At 44.2% G+C, this 17,881-nt stretch overlaps 1 protein-coding gene and 1 long non-coding RNA gene across 7 annotated transcripts in view; one reads left to right on the top strand and one right to left on the bottom strand.

The window, feature by feature from the left end:
• Positions 1–17,881, bottom strand: part of LOC101836288 (amyloid beta precursor protein) — a 213,964-nt gene that overhangs the window by 63,888 nt on the left and 132,195 nt on the right. For 4 of the 6 annotated variants that reach the window (XM_040750549.1, XM_040750550.1, XM_040750551.1 and 1 more), the window contains one exon: positions 3,361–3,494. In XM_040750549.1, the coding sequence (XP_040606483.1) occupies positions 3,361–3,494 (134 nt within the window). Of the gene's footprint in view, positions 1–3,360; positions 3,495–16,640; positions 16,698–17,881 lie in introns of all 6 variants that reach the window. The other 2 variants (XM_040750547.1, XM_040750548.1) reach the window with 1 other exon arrangement.
• LOC121141907 overlaps positions 1–17,881 on the top strand; it is a 36,993-nt gene that overhangs the window by 3,723 nt on the left and 15,389 nt on the right. Inside the window, exon 2 of the long non-coding RNA XR_005878855.1 lies at positions 5,573–5,692. This is a non-coding gene — a long non-coding RNA (uncharacterized LOC121141907). The remainder of the gene's footprint in view (positions 1–5,572; positions 5,693–17,881) is intronic.

Genomic DNA, 17,881 nt, shown 5'->3' with positions numbered 1-17,881 from the left:
GCTAATGTATTGAAAACAATGTATTACTGTACTCAAACATTGATTTTTCAGAATAATTCAACAGTATCTTCCACTCTTACAAATACATGGCTTATGCCATCACTACAGGACTACTAACAGATGCCGTAGGCGGAAGATCCCCCTTTTACCAGTGGCTTTCACTGGGGTACACTGACAATAGAAAACATTACTGGACTAACTGCTCTACAAAGTCAGCCTGATTTATTTGGTAATGGCCGGGCTCACTTTACAGACAAGTTTAAGAAAACCATGATGAAAATAACAAATGGATAAGGAATGAAGACAAACCAATTAGCTTACTGGCTCAATGTCCACTATAGAGCGGGACATCTATCTACCAGGAGAGCTAAGTGTCAGTACCAAAAACTATTCCCAAGGTGCCACCGGATATATTAAAAAATGTAGCATCAGGTGAATTTTCATCTTGAAGGACTTGATTCTACACACATACTGAAATGGCTAAATATGTAAGAAGTGTCCATGAATAATCTTGCTTGTCGACTTGATAGGATTTAGGATCACCATGGAAGTCTCTGGGAAATGGCAGTGGGGGTGTTTTCTAGGTTAGATTAAGTTAATGGATGTGGGGAGACTCATCCTAAGTGCCATGGCTGGGGATTCGGGACTGAAGGAAAATGAGAAAGCAAGCTGAGCAGCCGCGTGGGCTCTGCTTCTGACTGCAGATGCAAGGTGACCCTCTGCCTTAACACTCCTGCTGTCCGCCATGATCATCAAATCACCACGGGCTATAGCTTACAACTCTAAGCCCAAACACATTCTTCCTTTCTTAGGATGCTCTTGTTAGGCTGTTTTGCCATAACAAGGAGTAACTAACGCAGTAATGAAAGCATTTTTAGTTTGCCCTGGGTTTTTCTTTTTTGGGGGCTGGTGGTGTTTATTTGTATCTGCCACAAGCTAGTCACATTGTAGCAGATATCTTCAGATGGCTAGCTCGAAGTCCTCATTACCATAGACCAAAATATCACTGTCCCTAACCCTCTGTGTGTGCAACAGAAATAGATGGAGCCCATTATCTTTATGCTAACCTAGAAAATTTTAAGACTACAACAAAAACCAAGTTTGAAAGCCTCACATTTGAAAACTTGATGTGCTCTGGATCTGAACTCTAAACTTGGGGTCTGCACTATGAATACCTGTACAACTGCTTCTCACTGTGTGCAGAGAGGTAACAATTCCATCAGGCTTTATGGCTTTTCAGAGTCCTGGCTATGTCATGTAGAGAGAGTGACTATTACTCAGTAGAGATTTAAGAGGCAGACGAGTTCAAAGTCAAAAAGTCCCCAGAATTCAGCTGCATAGATTAGGAAGATAAATGCAGCTCACGAGCCTTACAAGCCTGTCATACTGGAATCTACCGGGCACATTCTCTGATCTGGGATGAAAACAGCTACGTAATCTCAGATCAGAGGCAAGAAGATGGAGAAAATCTCCCGGAAATATGTGAACTACATCCTGGATTAAGTAGCTTATGCTCTTGAGGCGTCTCAGTCGACAACACACCACATCAGAAGCTCACAGAGTACTTGGAACTTGCTTCCTTAGTTGCATAGAAATAGCTCAGAAACAGTGGAAAACAATTTCCATGGGCCTTAAAAATTATTTTAAAAAAAGGATTTGGTGGGTTTAAGAATGAAATACAAGGTTGGTATAGATCATATAAATTCATATGGATAAAAGGAATTAGAATTAGTAGAAACATTGGATATATATGTATGTATATGTAAATCACCAATGAGTAAATTATTACACAAATCTTTTGAATCAAACGAAAGGTAAGAGTAACTGCGTTCCCCAGTTCAAAAACTATGGGGATTTGTGGATGAGGAACAGGAAGACATCCCTGAACTAAGCTGTGATCAAGGGCAAAGTGAGCCCCCCAGTAGGGGAGCAGCTTCTGGCTGCAGGCAAGCCAGGCAGGTGGGTGAATGGGAGGCTGACTCAAGGCTGGGGTGAGGGTGCAGTGGCAGGTGGGCGTGGCAAATGTCGTTCTGGGATCCCAGCGTTTATTATACTTCCCGTAGACTTCCGCGCAATTCATGGGGCCAGCACTGTTTTTTTACGGGTCACAGGGAAACCTCTGAAAGCTTCAGAAAATGAGATCAATTTTGAGTTATTATAAGAGGGAATTATAGTAGATCCCACTCAGCTTTTCCACACCTTCTTAAATGACCCTTCTAGTGAAAAAAATGTGAAAAATTGTAGTTTTCAGAAGCATGGATTTCAGTTGGCTGCTGCATCGAGCCCACTGTGAATGTGAATTGTAGTTCATTGCCCGAAGTATCCTGGTCTACCAAGTATCCTGGTCTACCCTGGCCATTAAAGCCCTTTCCTCTTAATGTTTTAACTCCAGAACAGGGACGAGCACTACAGCTAGTTTTAAAGACACAGTAACCGTGTCCCACTTCTGAGATACACCACTAGTTCTGTTTAAAATAAGGGTTTTCTTGTTATTCAGGTACAGTGATGCCGGCAGATCGGGAGACGGATTCCAAGGGGAAGACAGCGGCTGGTGATCCTCAGGGACACAGGGACAAAGCGGGGGCCAATCTCAGGGAAGACTGGTGGGAGGGGGGAACTAAAGGGGAAGTAGGAGTTAAGGTGACATGAGTGGGCTCCGGAAGTTTCCCCAAAGGGATGGTGCCCAGGGCAGGGTGATGAGAGCAGGTGAATAGCCACTGGAACACAAAAGCCAGATAAAGAAGCTGGCTGGGACTTGGCCCAAGGTTAAGGGCATAGCTTAAACTTGTAGGCAATCTTCCTCCGGTGGCACACACTTCTTGGGAAACGGCTGGTCTCACTGGGCGGAGCTCTCCAAGCAGGCTACCCTGGTTGGCTAGAAAGCCCCCAGAGACCTGTCTGCCTCTGCATCCACAGCACTGGATTACAAGCACACGCCATCAGGGCTGGCTTCCGGGGACCAAACTCTGATTCTCATGCCTAGTGGGTTACAGGAATTACAGCCGTTTACTGACTGAGCTGCTCCCACCTCTCCATTCTTCAAACAAATCTTACCATGCACATTTAAGGTCTACAGCCTATTATGGGATACGCATAGAAAATAAAGTTGCAATTAGCAGCTGTCACCTTAGCATCTCCCCAGAGTACCTTTCTTTAGCAGAGACACGCAACTCAATCTGTGCTCCAAAATCCTCCTGTACTTGCCTTCACTGTGGGGGCCGGGGAGCCCAAATTCCTACAGTCTGTGTCCTCAGAAGAAACATTTAAATTAAGCGTTGTGTCTAAAGACAGACTGAGGCAGAGGCAAGCCCAGATTTCGCTAGGCTGTATTCTAAAGCAACAGAAGACAGCCCACTCTACCTGGGACATCCTCTCCCGGTGCTTAGCTTCCAGTCGCTCTTTGGCTTTCTGGAAATGGGCATGCTCGTTCTCATCCCCAGGCGTCTCCAGGTACTTGTCCACGGCATCAGGGGTGCTGGCTGCTGTCGTGGGAACTGGAAGGGAGAAGGGGTGGAGAGATGAGAGGAGGAACAGAATGTCCAGGTGCTGTAAGCAAGCCAGTCAGTCATTTCCCAGGACAGAGCGTAAAAGAGGATGCAGAGGATGCGGCTGCTGCCTGAAGAAACACCCAGAGACGGGTGGCCTTGGCTAGAGCGTGTTTCACCTCTTCAATGTGCACCAAGAAAAGGTGAATTTTAAACAGCAGCGTTCAAAACGTCCTGCCCAGATCGGCCACTCCTAGAGCCATCGTCACTCAGTATGGCCGTGCTTTATCAAATCCTCATGCTTTGTCTGGCTATTTTGCTATTTTGAAAGTAAATAACGGTACTGCCAATATCATGTATTATAATTCTTACAGAAACCCATGAAATCTGAAAATAAGGCCGTCCCACACTTCAAGCATCTCAGCGAAACGGGAATTCTACACATTGTGTTGTAGACAGCTTAATTACAAAGCCGCCCTCACGAGAGAGTGTTTGACACGCCATGGTAAGGAACAGCAGCACCAATAAGTGCAGTTTAGAAGCCACAAAAGGACATTCAGCCTTCACATGTTTGGCAAGAATCTACACTTCTTTACCCTGTTTGTCAAAAAGACAGTGGTTTCTATTTTGAATTCAATACCACTGAGCGTTGTCTAAACCGAGGCTCCCCCTGTGATGTTACGTGACAACAGGAATACGCACAAAACTAAAGACGGAAGTACACAAAGGTGTTCTGACTCACAAACAAATAGTAGCTAGCAAGAACTGATTATTTAAGAGTGCTTAAAAAGACAGAACAGAGAAATTTTAAAGATGTTCTGCCTCACAAACGAATAGTGGCTAGCAAGAACTGATTATTTAAGGGTGCTTAAAAAAAGACAGAACAAGCTGGGCGGTGGTGGTGCACCCCTTTGATCCCAGCACTCAGGAGGCAGAGGCAGGCGGATCTCTGTGAGTTCAAGGCCAGGCTGGACCAACAGCCTCCAAAACAATACAGAGAAACCCTGTCTCGTAAAACCAAAAAAAAAAAAAAAAAGACAGAACAGCGAAATTTTAAAGAACAATATGTCTTCCCCCTAAACATTAAACGACATCACCGTCCTCAAATAAATGTTTATTCAAAAATATCAAGCATTATTCCAAATAGTCTCTTCATACTTCTCATCAACTTCTTGGAGTAAGAGGCCGGAGACGTAATATCCCCAAGAGAACTTTGAATGAGAAGTCACAGCCAAGTCGTCTGAAGCTAGAATCTTGTGTTTAAGAAAATGACCGGAATTAAAATAAAAGGCTGGGTTGCTTCAACAGAAACCAGAAATTCATTTTGCTAAGTAAGAGAAAGACGAATACTGGTTTCTTTCCCTCTTCTTCTGTCATCGGTTAATCATTATTTTCCAAAACATGACAGCAGCTGAGAGATCTGTCCAGGTGTGGCATTTGAGCACAAGGGAGTAACAAAGACTTGTTTCTGGAACCCTAAAGAGCTGTCCCCATCTAGCTGATTAAAAAAGGGGACACTCACCTAACGGGAAGAAAGAAGGAAGACCCACTCTGAAATTTTGCCCAGCTAGAAACTAAGATAATGTTTTTACACTAGATGGTACCCAGGGTAACTAACATTAGCTCTGAATTCCAGGATTTTTATCTAGTGGTGACGACGTGCCTGGTGGAAGTGCCAGTCACACAATGTACCTCATGCAGGCCAGGCCCTTTCCTACCTCCTGTTATGTTTTACAGAAATCTTTTATGCTAACCTTGGGGGGGGAATCAGATACATTTATTTCTACTTTACTGAAAATAAATTAGAACACAGCACCATGCAATTATCGCCCACAGCAAAAGCAGCACATACTTTTCTAAAAAAAAAAATTAAGTCTTGGTAGAGCCCACATAAAACACTGAAATGAGTAAAGCGTGCGGCTCCTTAACCCGAATGGCTGAATACAGTTTGCAATTTTAAACACTGTTTTTAAGAGAAAAGATACCAAAGACAAATGAGTTTGCTCTGCCCAACCACGAGCAAATCAATACACACATGCTTCTTATCCCATGGACCTGACCACTTCTCTTTCCCCTCTTACTGGCAGAGTGAAAAAGATATGTTATGGTAAAAACCGTAAATGGGATGCATCAGGCTGAGCTGACCAAACATACTGCACTTTACATTTTATACGTCGGGAATGCTTCCGTGAAGACAGTCATCTGCTGTAAGTACAACCAGAGTGTGCGGCTCCCCTTAGATAAACAAACTCTGATTGGCCTAAATTGAAATGTAGGCCTATAACACTAAGAATAAACTCATAACCAGGATATAAGCATGTGAGGTATGCTTACCAGTATCAAGGTTATTTCAAATATGCTTCTTATAGGCACATTACTTTATTATCATTTATATGGTTTCATCAAGATTATTTCTATGCTAGTCAATTTCATGTGCCAATCTGAACGAGCTACAGGCATCGTTTAGGTGTGCGTGTGTGTGCAAGGGTGTTTCTGTATAAGGTTAGTGTTGGATCTGTGAGCTGAGAAAAGTTGACCACATTCTACTGAGAGCTTGAACATAACAAAAGGACAAATGAAGAAGGTATTTGTGCTTTTGGATTCTTGCCTGTTTGATCTGGGACGTGGGTCTTTGGACCTTAGACAGGGATCACACTGATTCCCAGGCTTTGCTGAGTCACTATCGTTACCCATGAGTCTATCATGAACTCAACAGTCTCCACAAATGCTCAGAGACAGTCCCTGGTTGTATATAAGAATGCACACACACATACACACACACAATTTCCCTGCAGAAAAACTTAAGGAATACAATTTTTCTTCAAGGAAATTTTGTGAGGGGTCCCCAGTTACAACCTACTTACTATTTGAATTTAAGAGAAGTTTCTTCAGTATTTGATTCAAACTTAGTCATACTAGCCTTTCATTCATCTCAATTTCTGTGTGAATGAAATGGACCTATATTTAAGCTGACAGACAAACCAGAAGACTATTAAGCGAAGGTGACAAATGACAGTATACGTTGATATTTAAAGTGACGCCAGTCTCTCAATGTCATTGCTCTGTGACGAGGAAGCACCTTGAAGGGCCATCCAGAGACCTCGGATTCTGTTTCCCTAAGTCCCCACATCTGAAAGCCATTATGCTCCCAGGATCAGCTGGTGTATTGTGACAAAGCCCATTCAGGCCAGAGTCTTGTCAATGCCAGGGATGGGCCGTGGCCCATTCATGTCCCAAATAATACCAGTGTTCTATGTGACCCAGAGCACAAGCAACAGGAGCTGTGCTCATGCCACTCAAAATGGCTCACTGTTAGCCCCTCCAAAAGTGGAGACAACTGGCTTTGGGAGGGTTCTCTGTTAATATTAATCATTTTTTGCTTTTTTAAAATTATTTTTTATTTAAATTCAGTCTTATTTTACATACCAATCCCAGTTCCCTCTCTCCACTCACTGTCCTCACCATGCCCCCCACTCCCTACCCCAACCCCTCATCCACTCCTCAGGGAGAGTGAAGCCTCCCATTGGGGATCATCAAAGTCTGTCCCATCATTTGGGGTAGGACCTAGGACCTTCCCTGTGCATCTAGGCTGAGAGAGCATTCCTACCTAGGGAATGGGCTCCTGAAAAGGAGGACCCTGAGAGAGACATACATGGTCCCCCCTCACCCCCCAACCCCAGAAGAGGAAAGGGACAAGATCTCCTGAGTAAACTGGGAGCAGAGCGGAGAGGGGGAAGGGAGGTAGGAGAAAGAGGAGAGGAGAAGGGGAGGGGGGAGGAGGACATGAGGGATCAGGAAGGTCGAGCTGGGGAAAGAACAGAGAAGGAGAGCAAGGAAAGACATAGCCTAACAGAGGGAGCCGTTAAGGGCTTTGTTTTTCACACACACGGGGTCGTGTCTTAGCCTAGGTTGGCCTCCAATTGACAGCCCTCTTGCCTTGGCCTCTGCTCTAGTCTCCAGAGTGCCCATGCCACATAACACTAGGTTTTATTTGTTTTGTTAGAAAACAAAGCAAAACCAAATCTTTGAGTTTTTTTAAATACTATGGTATGAACTTAGATTTACACCGGGGTGAAATTACAATCACTTTTTTTAAATTACCATTTACTGTGCTGGGCATATGTATTTTCCCTTAATATGGTGGGAGTAAAAAATATCCTATTTCGCTGTGGAGAGGATAAATCCAATATGCTAAAGTAATCAGAATATGAATTCAGGATTAGATGGGCCATAAAAGAACTAGACTGTTTTTTAAAGCAATAACAAGCCAATTTATTCACACATACAGGTCACTGGAAAGGAACTTAGTTGTTTTTACCTTTTTAACGAACATGACTTAGCCAGAAAGATGGTTTGCATGAATACGTTGAACTATTTCCTACTGAACAGTTGTTTTGCCCTGGACTCTGCACATGGCCTCTAAAAGCAGCAGGTTATGCAACAGGGGTCAAAGGAACACAGCTGGAATACTAACTAATTATCACCCAAGGCTCCTACTCTGATGTGCCGACTGCTGTCTTCTGTAACCCAGCTGGGGAGAGGGGTATGGCCACCTGCTATAGAGGAGCGGTGTTCAGAGGTGTTCAGACTCAAGCGGTAGACAGAGATAGCCCTTGACTGTGACTCCTATATCCCTAATTATTAGCGGGGCCACCAGCATCCAGTATCCTATGCACAGACTTCTTCTGACTCTTTTGTTTTTTGTTTTTGTTTTTCAAGTCAGGGCTTCTCTGTATAACAGTCCTGGCTATCCTGTTACTAGATCTGTAGACCAGGCTGGCCTCAAACTCACAGAGATCCACCTGTCTCTGCCTGGCTTCTAACTTTTTAAGTACACCCCCTACTTAAAAATCACAACAGAAAACAGAAACAAAACACAGAAAAACATTGCTAATTCACCATTCATTATTTCCTTGGGGTGAATATGTCTGTCTGTTGGTCTGTCTGTCTGTCTGTCTGTCTGTCTGTCTGTCTGTCTGCCTGCCTGCCTGCCTACTTACCTATCTACCTACCTGTCTATCATTTATCATCTCTCTATCTATTATCCTGTTTGCTGTCAGAAAGCATGGTGTCATACTTCGGATCAGGAATGTCCCCCCAAAGATACATGTATTCACAGATAGGTGTCCTGGTTGGTGCTATTGGGAGATGGTACAAACCTTACAAGTTGGGGGCTGGAGAGAAGGAACAAGTCACTCGGGGCACCCTCTCACCCAGCCCGCTCTTCCACGACCGTAAGATGAGAGGCTAGGTCCTATCATTTGCTTCCTGCCATTGTGGTCCTGAAATAAAACTGTGTGGCCGCTGACTGAAACGGCAACAGTGAGGCCAAGTGAACCTTTTCTGCCGCCAAGTTGACCTTTTCTGGCATTTTATATACAACCAGAAGCTACTGTAGCTGGGAAGCCGGAGGCATCTAACACGTTTAGGCGGCAGCTGTACTGCCGGGAATGCGCGTTCTCACTTCTCCTTTACTCTTCTGCCCAGGGGTGTCTCAGCTTCCTTCACATACAAATCCTGAGGGAAAAGAGCGAGGCCTGGTGGTATATTATCCTAGTGAAAGGAGCAATCACCACACTCACACACGCGCACACTCACACACACTGTTAATATATTTTTTTATATATTACAGAAGGGAAAAAAAGAAAACTGAGTTAAAGGGGAGCAGGAGGAAACAGCCATTGAGCAGGTGTACAGGCAGAGCCATAATTATAAGAAGGACTTTCTTACACTTCAGAAGAACATGACAAGGAGATGCAGAAACTACCAGCGGGGTCCTAAGAAATAAGAATGTCTGGAAAATTCCAGGATGAGCAAATGATGAAGCCAGAGCAGAAAAGTCGGGGTGAAAGCAGTGGGGACAAGTCAGAAGGCCATGAAGTCACAGAGTGAAGGAACTGAATATTTGGGGGGGGGTCAGAAGGTATATATATATATATATATAATGAGCTTTTAAGACGATCATACAGGAGCTAAGAATTGGGCTCAGCGGGCAAGAGAGCTTACTGTACAAACATGGGGACTTGAGTTGATCCCCAGAACGCATGTAAAAAGCCAATCATGGCTGTGGACATGCAATCCCAGGCGTGTGGGGAGGGGAGACAAAATCATGACAGAGGCTCGCTGGCTGCTAGCCTAGGTTCTTTGAAAGATCCTGTCTCAAGGAAGTAAAGTGGAGAATGATAGAGTTGGACACTCATTGTCTACCTCTGGGATCCTAGAGTGCATGTATATACCCACTCTCACAAAAATGGGCATGGAACACGCAGACACGCAGACAGACACAGAGACATACAGACAAACAGAGACATACATACAGACAGACACATACTCTCTCTGTCTCTGTCTCACTCTCTCTCTCTGTCTCTGCCTCTCTCTCTGTCTCTGTCTGTCTGTCTGTCTCTGTCTCTGTCTCTGTCTCTCTCTCTCTGTCTCTCTCTGTCTCTCTCTCTCTCTCTCTCTCTCTCTCTCTCTCTCTCTCTCTCTCTCTCTCTCTCTGTTCTGGAGTTCTGCTCCCTTGCTTACCACATACCAGAAGGAACGAGGGTGTGTCTGTTTCTCATGATAAACTATGCTACCTAAATCTAAACCCTAGGAAGCTGACGATTATGTGGGCAAGTTTCTTCACATGTGTGGAGGCCCATCTCCTGTTTAGTAACGATGCACGGATTTAGATCATAGCACCTGCTGTATATTCCTAGCATTCTTAAGATCCAGCAGGTCCTCACCCTCCCTGGGTAGCGAAGTGGGGATTGGGTTTGGGGGGAGGGGAGGAGGGAAGGGAGAGGGAGCTGGGATTGACATGTGAAGCAAGCTTGTTTCTAATTTAAATAAATAAAAAGATCCAGCAGAAATCTATTCTTTTTTGGGGGGGGTGGGGAACAGACTTACTTCTGGCTTCTTTATTCTTGGTGGATGGTCCACACACAACACACCATTCCTGAGAACATGATGCCTGTTTCCATACTTGCTGTCCCTTGACAAAGGCCTCACTATGTGAGGAAGTTACTTTAAAACAAAGTGAAACCCACTGAACTTTCCTGGATGGGACTGAGATCACCCTGGATGCCAGAGGATCAAATTCAAGGAACCAAGGCATCAAGTCAAACTGTACAGACACGATTTCCCTCATGGTTGTTCCAACTTGGTAACAACTTAACTGTCCCAGCGGACATACATAGGGGAATGGTTTGACACACGTTTACAGTCAGGAAGGAGTCATCCTACCTTCAAACTGTAGTGACTTTAACCACCTAGAGTAGAACGCAAGACAGAGTGCTTCCTAAAGAGAAGTTCACGAGTAGCATCTAGTTGATACCCTAACACGGACTCAAATAACATCTGGCGATTCCCTGATTCCCCCCACCCCACCCCAGGGCAGAAGGCAACTTCACCTGTACACCACTGGCATGTGACGATCACGGTGAAGACTTATGCCCCTCGCTGCCTTAGCACTGAAAACGCCATTTGATTTAGAGCTAGTAAAGCTGTCACTTGAAATGGCTACAAGTTATGGGACACGGCGGTGTGGATAATTTATGTATGAGTGAAATGTAAACCTGTAAAGAAGGGTTTTATGGGAAAAATTTAATCTCAACATGACAGGGCTTTCAAACTGTGGTCTCAATTTAAGCCATTTTTTTTTAAAGTTTCCTTCATTTCTCTACTTTCAAAGTAGCTAAACATTCTTAGAGCATTCAAAACCTAAACACTCTTCATTCCCACCAAGTTTGAGATAGACAGACCACTCATAACGGGAAAATGAAAGTTTGTGATCTTTGATAGGATCCCGGATATTAAAAAGGAACAAAGGCGCTTTTCCCCTTGTGTCCTTATTTTACCGCCAGCTCTATGGGAGTTGCTGGAGGACGCTACGATGTGCTGCGTAGACATCAGGTGATAAAAACATAATATATGCTGAGTTTACTCTTAGCCAGCCAGGCTGCATTTCTTTTTTATGTCTGTGTACTTGCACTGACTTGGGTTTTTTTTTGTTTTTATCAGATATGTGAAATGGATGTAGAGATTTGAATGCCGGCATTATTTTATTAATATCTATATCCCCTGCATTTAAAAAGCTACCTTAAGTCTGTATGCATACAACAAACAGACAAACAACCATGTGAAACAACCGGAAGTCACAGTGGCTTGATTGTAGTTTTCTGGAGGCTTCCTGGACTTCATTACCAGTGGTTCATAAAGACATGCCCAGTCCTAACTGCTCAATCCTTTATGTAGGTGAGTTCAGAATGTCACGCTTCACTTTCATAGAAGGTCTGACAGGGAATGCTCATGGAAACTTAGTGTCTCCAGAGGCCTTAGAGATGAAACCAATTTCATTTTTCCCCAGACTCCCAGAGAAGTCTTTCCCAACCCACATATATTCTACACTGAGATTTAATTTTACCACACCCCTCACTCATCAATTACTTAAATGAGGATGGCTTAGACTGCCCCTCTAGAGTCTCCCAAAAGGCTTAGCCATAGTTCCAGCACACCCTGGGCTTAAAAGTAACCTTTAAATTAAAGTGCTTGTGTGCCTGTTGGCGGCGGTTCACGTTATTGCAATTTTGTATGTGCGCATGCGCGTGCAAGGCCAGAAGGCCAATGTAGGGCGCCTTCCATGGTCGCTACCTATTGTATTTATTTGTAAAGATGGTCTCTCACTAAAACTCGGATCAAATTAATGGGCTAGGCTGGCTCTGCCCCAGAAACCACCTGCCTCCACTCTCCACTCCAGCACCAGGGTTACAGCTGCCTGTGTTGCAATCCCTGACTCTGCATGTAGATGCTGGGGCTTCCAAACCCAGGTACTCAGGCTTGCATGTCAGGCGCCTGGCCACTCCTCAGTCCACTGGCTGCTTTAAATAATGATGATGATGATGATGATGATGATGAGCCGTGGAGAGCACGCATTGATTCCTTATTTGTTTACTGTCAGTGGCTGTAGCACTCTGCAGACATGAAACTGAATGTACAGGCTGACAGGAAAGCACGGCCAGCCCCTTTAATAAAAGGACCCAGTGTCACACCTTTATCAAGTAGCTAATGCATGGAGCACAAAGAAACCTGCTGAGAGTCCCCTAATGCAGGGGACAGCCCCTTCTTAAAAATCAAACAAGCAAACCAACAAAACCAGAAGCTGGCTTGCAAAGCAATTTAGCCACTTGCCTTCTTCAGACTTTTAGTCATCACACTTTTGAAGAAAATTTCTTATCTAAGTATTTCTGGGCACCAAACACCTGGATTTCATGGTTTTTCCTTGTGATAGAATTTTACTGCCACTCCTGGGGTATGTAATTTAATGCAGGACTAGATCTTTAAATAGGAATAACAACTATTGTTGTTGTTGTTATATATTTTGATTTTATGTAGTTTTGTCTGGCCTGGAAGTAACTCTGCAGACTAGCCTGGCCTTGAACTTGCAGAGATACACCTGCTTATTCCACTTGAGTTCTGGGATTAAAGAGGTACAGCCAACATACCTAGGTCAATAATTATTTTTAATATAGTTTGGCAGCCTAAAGAAACTCTCATTGTTTGATTACTAGTATTATACAATGTACTAAAAGACGCTGATGCCTACTATTTCACAACTTGAAGGACAGAAAGAAAATAATTAAAAACAACAGTTCAAATCTGGCCAGGGACAACAGCTGAGGTTACACTGGTATCCCTATTCATGCTGGCACTGTAGGCAAATCATAGCCTTCTGATAGAGTGAGCCAGAGAGTACTGGATTACACTTACACGAGGACGAAGTCATCCTTTCCCCTCCTTTAACCACGGATGGGGCCAGACCGAGCCCAGCATGCTGCAACCATGGTCCCAAGTCCATAAACACAACGCCAGGGGCAAACAGAGAAGAAAGAGTCCCAAGCAACTCTGTAGGCACTGCTCTCAGGATGGGTTTCAGGAAACCATGATGGAGCAAAGAAGGGAAGGGCTGTGGAGACGAACCGCGAATAATGGCTTGTCTTCTGCACCCACAGTAGCTTACATTACACTGGGAAAAAACACTGAGACATCTAACTCTATAGCCTCTACCTGTCTTGGATAGATATAGACTATCCCAACAGCGTTTGGGTGCTAGGAAGGTTGTCTAACAGGTTCACAGACATGTGTTGAGAATTAGCGGCTATGGGCATCCCTACACTTCACCAGGGCCTCTTACCTGTGGAACATGTATCTGTATATGAACCTAGTCATACCTGGTCGGGGTGGAGAAGATACTGAACCGGAACAGAGGTACCGTGGTGATAAAGTGGGAGAGCCTGGCAGACCCCTGGAGCCCAGAGCATGAAGGGATTTGTGCACCCCGCTCTCTGCGCATAGTTAGCAGTGTGTGGAGAATGTCAGTTATCACAGGCAGACAATGGCATATAGATGGGAGGGGTCCGGGACACTGCTAAACACCCATATGTAGACTGAATGGACTACCACAGTGGATTCTCTTGAAACAAAATGACAAGCACACTGAGGCGAGGAAACCTTTGTGGCAATGTTTCCGACACAAAGTAACCAGAAACGGAGGCAGATTGCCCATGGGTCCATCAGCTGGATAAAAATGGGTGTGATGATAGTTGTGCACATCGTGGAGTTCAGCTGCCTGCCTTCTGAGATGCAGTCTGATGGGGACAGTAGGTGGACAGGCAACGCTCGTCTCCCATTTGAAATATCAGCTGGTCAAATATTTACATAGTGATTTTACTGTTTTACAAACACTGCATTGTAGGGGCTGGAGGCAAGGCCAGGGTATGGAGTCAAAGAGATGGAGAACTGACCTCAGAAACAGCGGTTCTTTACCTCCAATGGGACGTCCTTTCAAAGCGATATGAACCCGTGTTTATGAGTAAACGACGGCTTTTCAGCCTCACGCCCCTCACTTCCGTTTGTGGTGGAGAGTCCTCTGTGAGAGCCACAGCAAACAGCAAATGCCCTGAAAATTGTGATGCTTTCAAAGTTTTTTTTTCATGTCAAAAACAGAAAGTCTATCAATGCCTGATTCTAGCAGTAAGTCTTGTCAGGAAATGGCTCATGATGGGGACCAAGCGCATGGTTCTCTGTACACGTAGTCTTAAAGCGGTTCGGTGGAAGAGCTTCCCCCAGCCCTCTTAGCATTTATTTTTCCACCCGAAGCCCTTCAGATGGAGCATCTATAAAAACCAGCCAGCTCAGAGCGAAACCATGCCATTCAATTAACTCAAAGCGGGTGAAGGAGCAAAGCCTAAGCCCGCGTTGTCCAACCGAACACGCTGGCTCCGCTACCCGTTCTGCTCATTTTTCCTCTGAATTGAGTCTGCAATCTGCATTTGACCTCCAGGTGACCATGACTTTTCAATTCAAATGTGTGGCTTTGCTATAAATAAGGTAGCACAGCCACAGGGCTATAAATAACTCGAAATTATATGCTTTCTCCCGTATGTTGCTCCTAGAACTGCACAACCCTTCACTTGCTGTGACTGAATGATCTCTGTAGGGAGACAAGAAAGGTCGCTGACTAAAATCACTTCATCCCCGCCCCCCCCCCAGGATGGAGGGGCGGCAGGGTCTGAACGGCAAGTGGGAGGAGAAAGTGAGATTCCCAGTATATGGCAATCATAATTTTATGAATGAGGTTTATCAATTAAGGAAAGTGAAAACTGACCATCTTTTATATACTGAAAGGAAATAAAACTGGTGAGAGCCAATCACCATCATTTTTAAAAAGGATGAGATAAAGAAATGCCCACTACTCACTTGCCTGGCATTGCTGGGGAGGGGTGTCACTATTTTTTCAGCTTTTCACTGTTTCCTATATTTTTTTTTTAAATGTGCTTTTCAAACATCAGAAGCTGTCTAACATAAAACACGTCAGAACCAAGCGCTGAGCCATTTGGAGCTGAGCACAGCCACAGTGTCATTTAGGTTTTGGACGTGGTCCTCCTGTGTCTGATGCTGCCAGAAAACTCGGTAAGTGCTGTAGGCCTCATTTTTTTCCATATGCCAGGAAAATGCACACAAGTGTGCCAGAAAAAAAGATTGTCTGTCTTTGAAAATACTGGAAACAATGCAACACACACAAATTAATGTCTTAGAGGAAAAATTTCACAATAGCAGGACACAGGTTTAATGTGTCAATAAAAAACCACATCCTTCAAGTGTTTTCCCATTATTTGAAGTAACTGGAGTATCTTAAGAAGGCCTGCTTGAAAAACGACTGTGTAGTATAAAATCTTTTGAAAAGTATATAATCATCTCTACTATATTTAAAAAATGTTATTTTTTTGCTTGTTTTTTTATTGGCTCTAAGATTAAGATACCCCCTCCCTAAGGATAATGATGATAAAGGTGAGTTTTAATTATAAAATATCCAACTGAAATTGGGTCTCCTCTTCAGGCTTTAGTAAGTATCAACAATATAGCTCATCCCCAGAGAGGGTAATCTATTTTTAAATAGAGTCTAAATTTTAAAAATGAATATTGATGTGTTTGATACCACATTTTAAAGTGAAATTAGACTGATTTGGCAACCAGAAAACAAACACTGTTAAGACCATGAGTCTTTGGTTACCTCAAAACCTTTTTATAGGGGATTCCTTTTCTCTTTCCTGTCAACAAAACCTTAAGCAGAGCCCCTCACAACCAACGTGCATTCTGGGAGAGAAGAAAGGGGAGCTGCTCACACCAACCAACATGCATTCTGGGGAGAAGGGATATCCTGAAATCTAGGTGACTGACTTCTTACTTCTTAAGCATTGTCATTTAACACACAAAACTGCAAATGTGAACACAAATTTGTCTTTGATACACAATATTATATTCTTAGGGCCGGGATACCTCTATTGACAAATACAATTTCATTAAATTATGGCATATTGGCAGCTTTTGGTAAATAAAAGTTCTACCAAATAAATACCATATGAACAATGTTTCATGGAACTACACGAATCAGAAAAGAATCAGAATCTAAGTAGCTTAAGTTAATGCTGTCGTCCCGACATCCTGAAATTACCTGGTAAAACCGGATGAAATGACGGGCAAGGCAATGGGAAACACTGTCTGTTAAAAGGCGTCTGTCGGGTCAAGAACCACGAAACCCATGCAAGGCAGCTCACATCCAGTCATGCAACACACTCCTTCCCTTGCCCCTCCCCCAAGTCAACAACAACATACGTTTCACAGCATCTTGGGGAAGACGTTCACGGGTAGTCTTGAGTAAACTTTTGGATGCTATGGAGAAAACGAGAGAACATAACTAAAAACAAAAACAGAAACATGGGAATGACGGCAGAAACACACTCATACGATGATTCATCGAAAGAAACAAAATGGGGCAAAAGATTATTCAACCAAAAACAAGACTGGAGCAGGGAACCGAGGTGCACACAGAAGAGACGTGTCCCCAGTAGGGATTAGTCCTGGAGAATGCTGCAGCTTCTACAGCTGTCAGGACATCAGGAAAGCTGCTGGAGGACTTGTGGCTCTCTTCTCCCTCCTAGGCACCAGTTTTCCTCAGTTCTCTTCAATGCCTTCCTCACAGCAGCCCCTGCATCGTCACCTGTTCAACAGAGACTCCTGACTCCTGGCCAGGCGATGTGAGGAAGCGTCACTCTCCACTCATGACTGACCTCTCCACGTCACTCTCCACTCATGACTCTCTGCCCACGTGACTGACCTCCAACCGCCGTGTTCTCTTTCCTCCTTCATGGACTTTTATTCATGTGTGTACCATATGTGTTTGTAATGTCTGTGCGCTAGGGTGTGCAGACATGCACGTGGGGACCTGGGGTACCGTCTTGGATGACTGTTCGCCATACTGCTTGAGACAAAGGTTCTCAGTGAACATGTAGTTCACTGACTGGTTAGACTGGCTACCCAGCAAGTCCTAGGGATCCTCCTGTCCCTGCATCCCAAGAATGCACAGACTTGGGCCACCATGCTCAGCAGGTGACAAGAGACCTGGACTTAGGTTGGTCCTCTTGCTTGCATTGCAAGGTTTCTACAGACTGAAGCATCTCTCCAGCCCTCCCAGGCTCTTTCCTCCAATGGTTCTGAGGACTGAACCGGTCTGGTACCTGCTAGGTAAGCGTTATACTCCCAACCTACATTCCCAGCTCTGTCTTTGCTTTCTTGATAGGTTGTCAACTGGCTTTGTAAAAACTAAGTCAGAACCACTGGCCCTCTCTAATAAATCCCTATTGGCAGCACTGAAATTTTACAAATCACTCAGGAAAGTGCATGCATCGCCCAACCCCTAGTGAAGGCATATAACATTTTACTCCCTGCCCAGAGAGACCAAGATAGTGTCCAAATCTTGAGGTGAATTAATCTCCGCTAATAACAGAAAGCAAACTCCCTCATTGCCAGGATATGATATTCCAGAAAATAACCTACCTTAGGGAAAGGGGGAAAAT

The sequence above is a fragment of the Mesocricetus auratus genome, unplaced genomic scaffold (assembly GCF_017639785.1).
Source record: "Mesocricetus auratus isolate SY011 unplaced genomic scaffold, BCM_Maur_2.0 Super-Scaffold_100008, whole genome shotgun sequence".
Taxonomy (NCBI): Eukaryota; Metazoa; Chordata; class Mammalia; order Rodentia; family Cricetidae; genus Mesocricetus; species Mesocricetus auratus.
The sequence above is the reverse complement of the archived record's forward strand: the minus strand, read 5'-3'. Positions and strand labels throughout refer to the sequence as shown.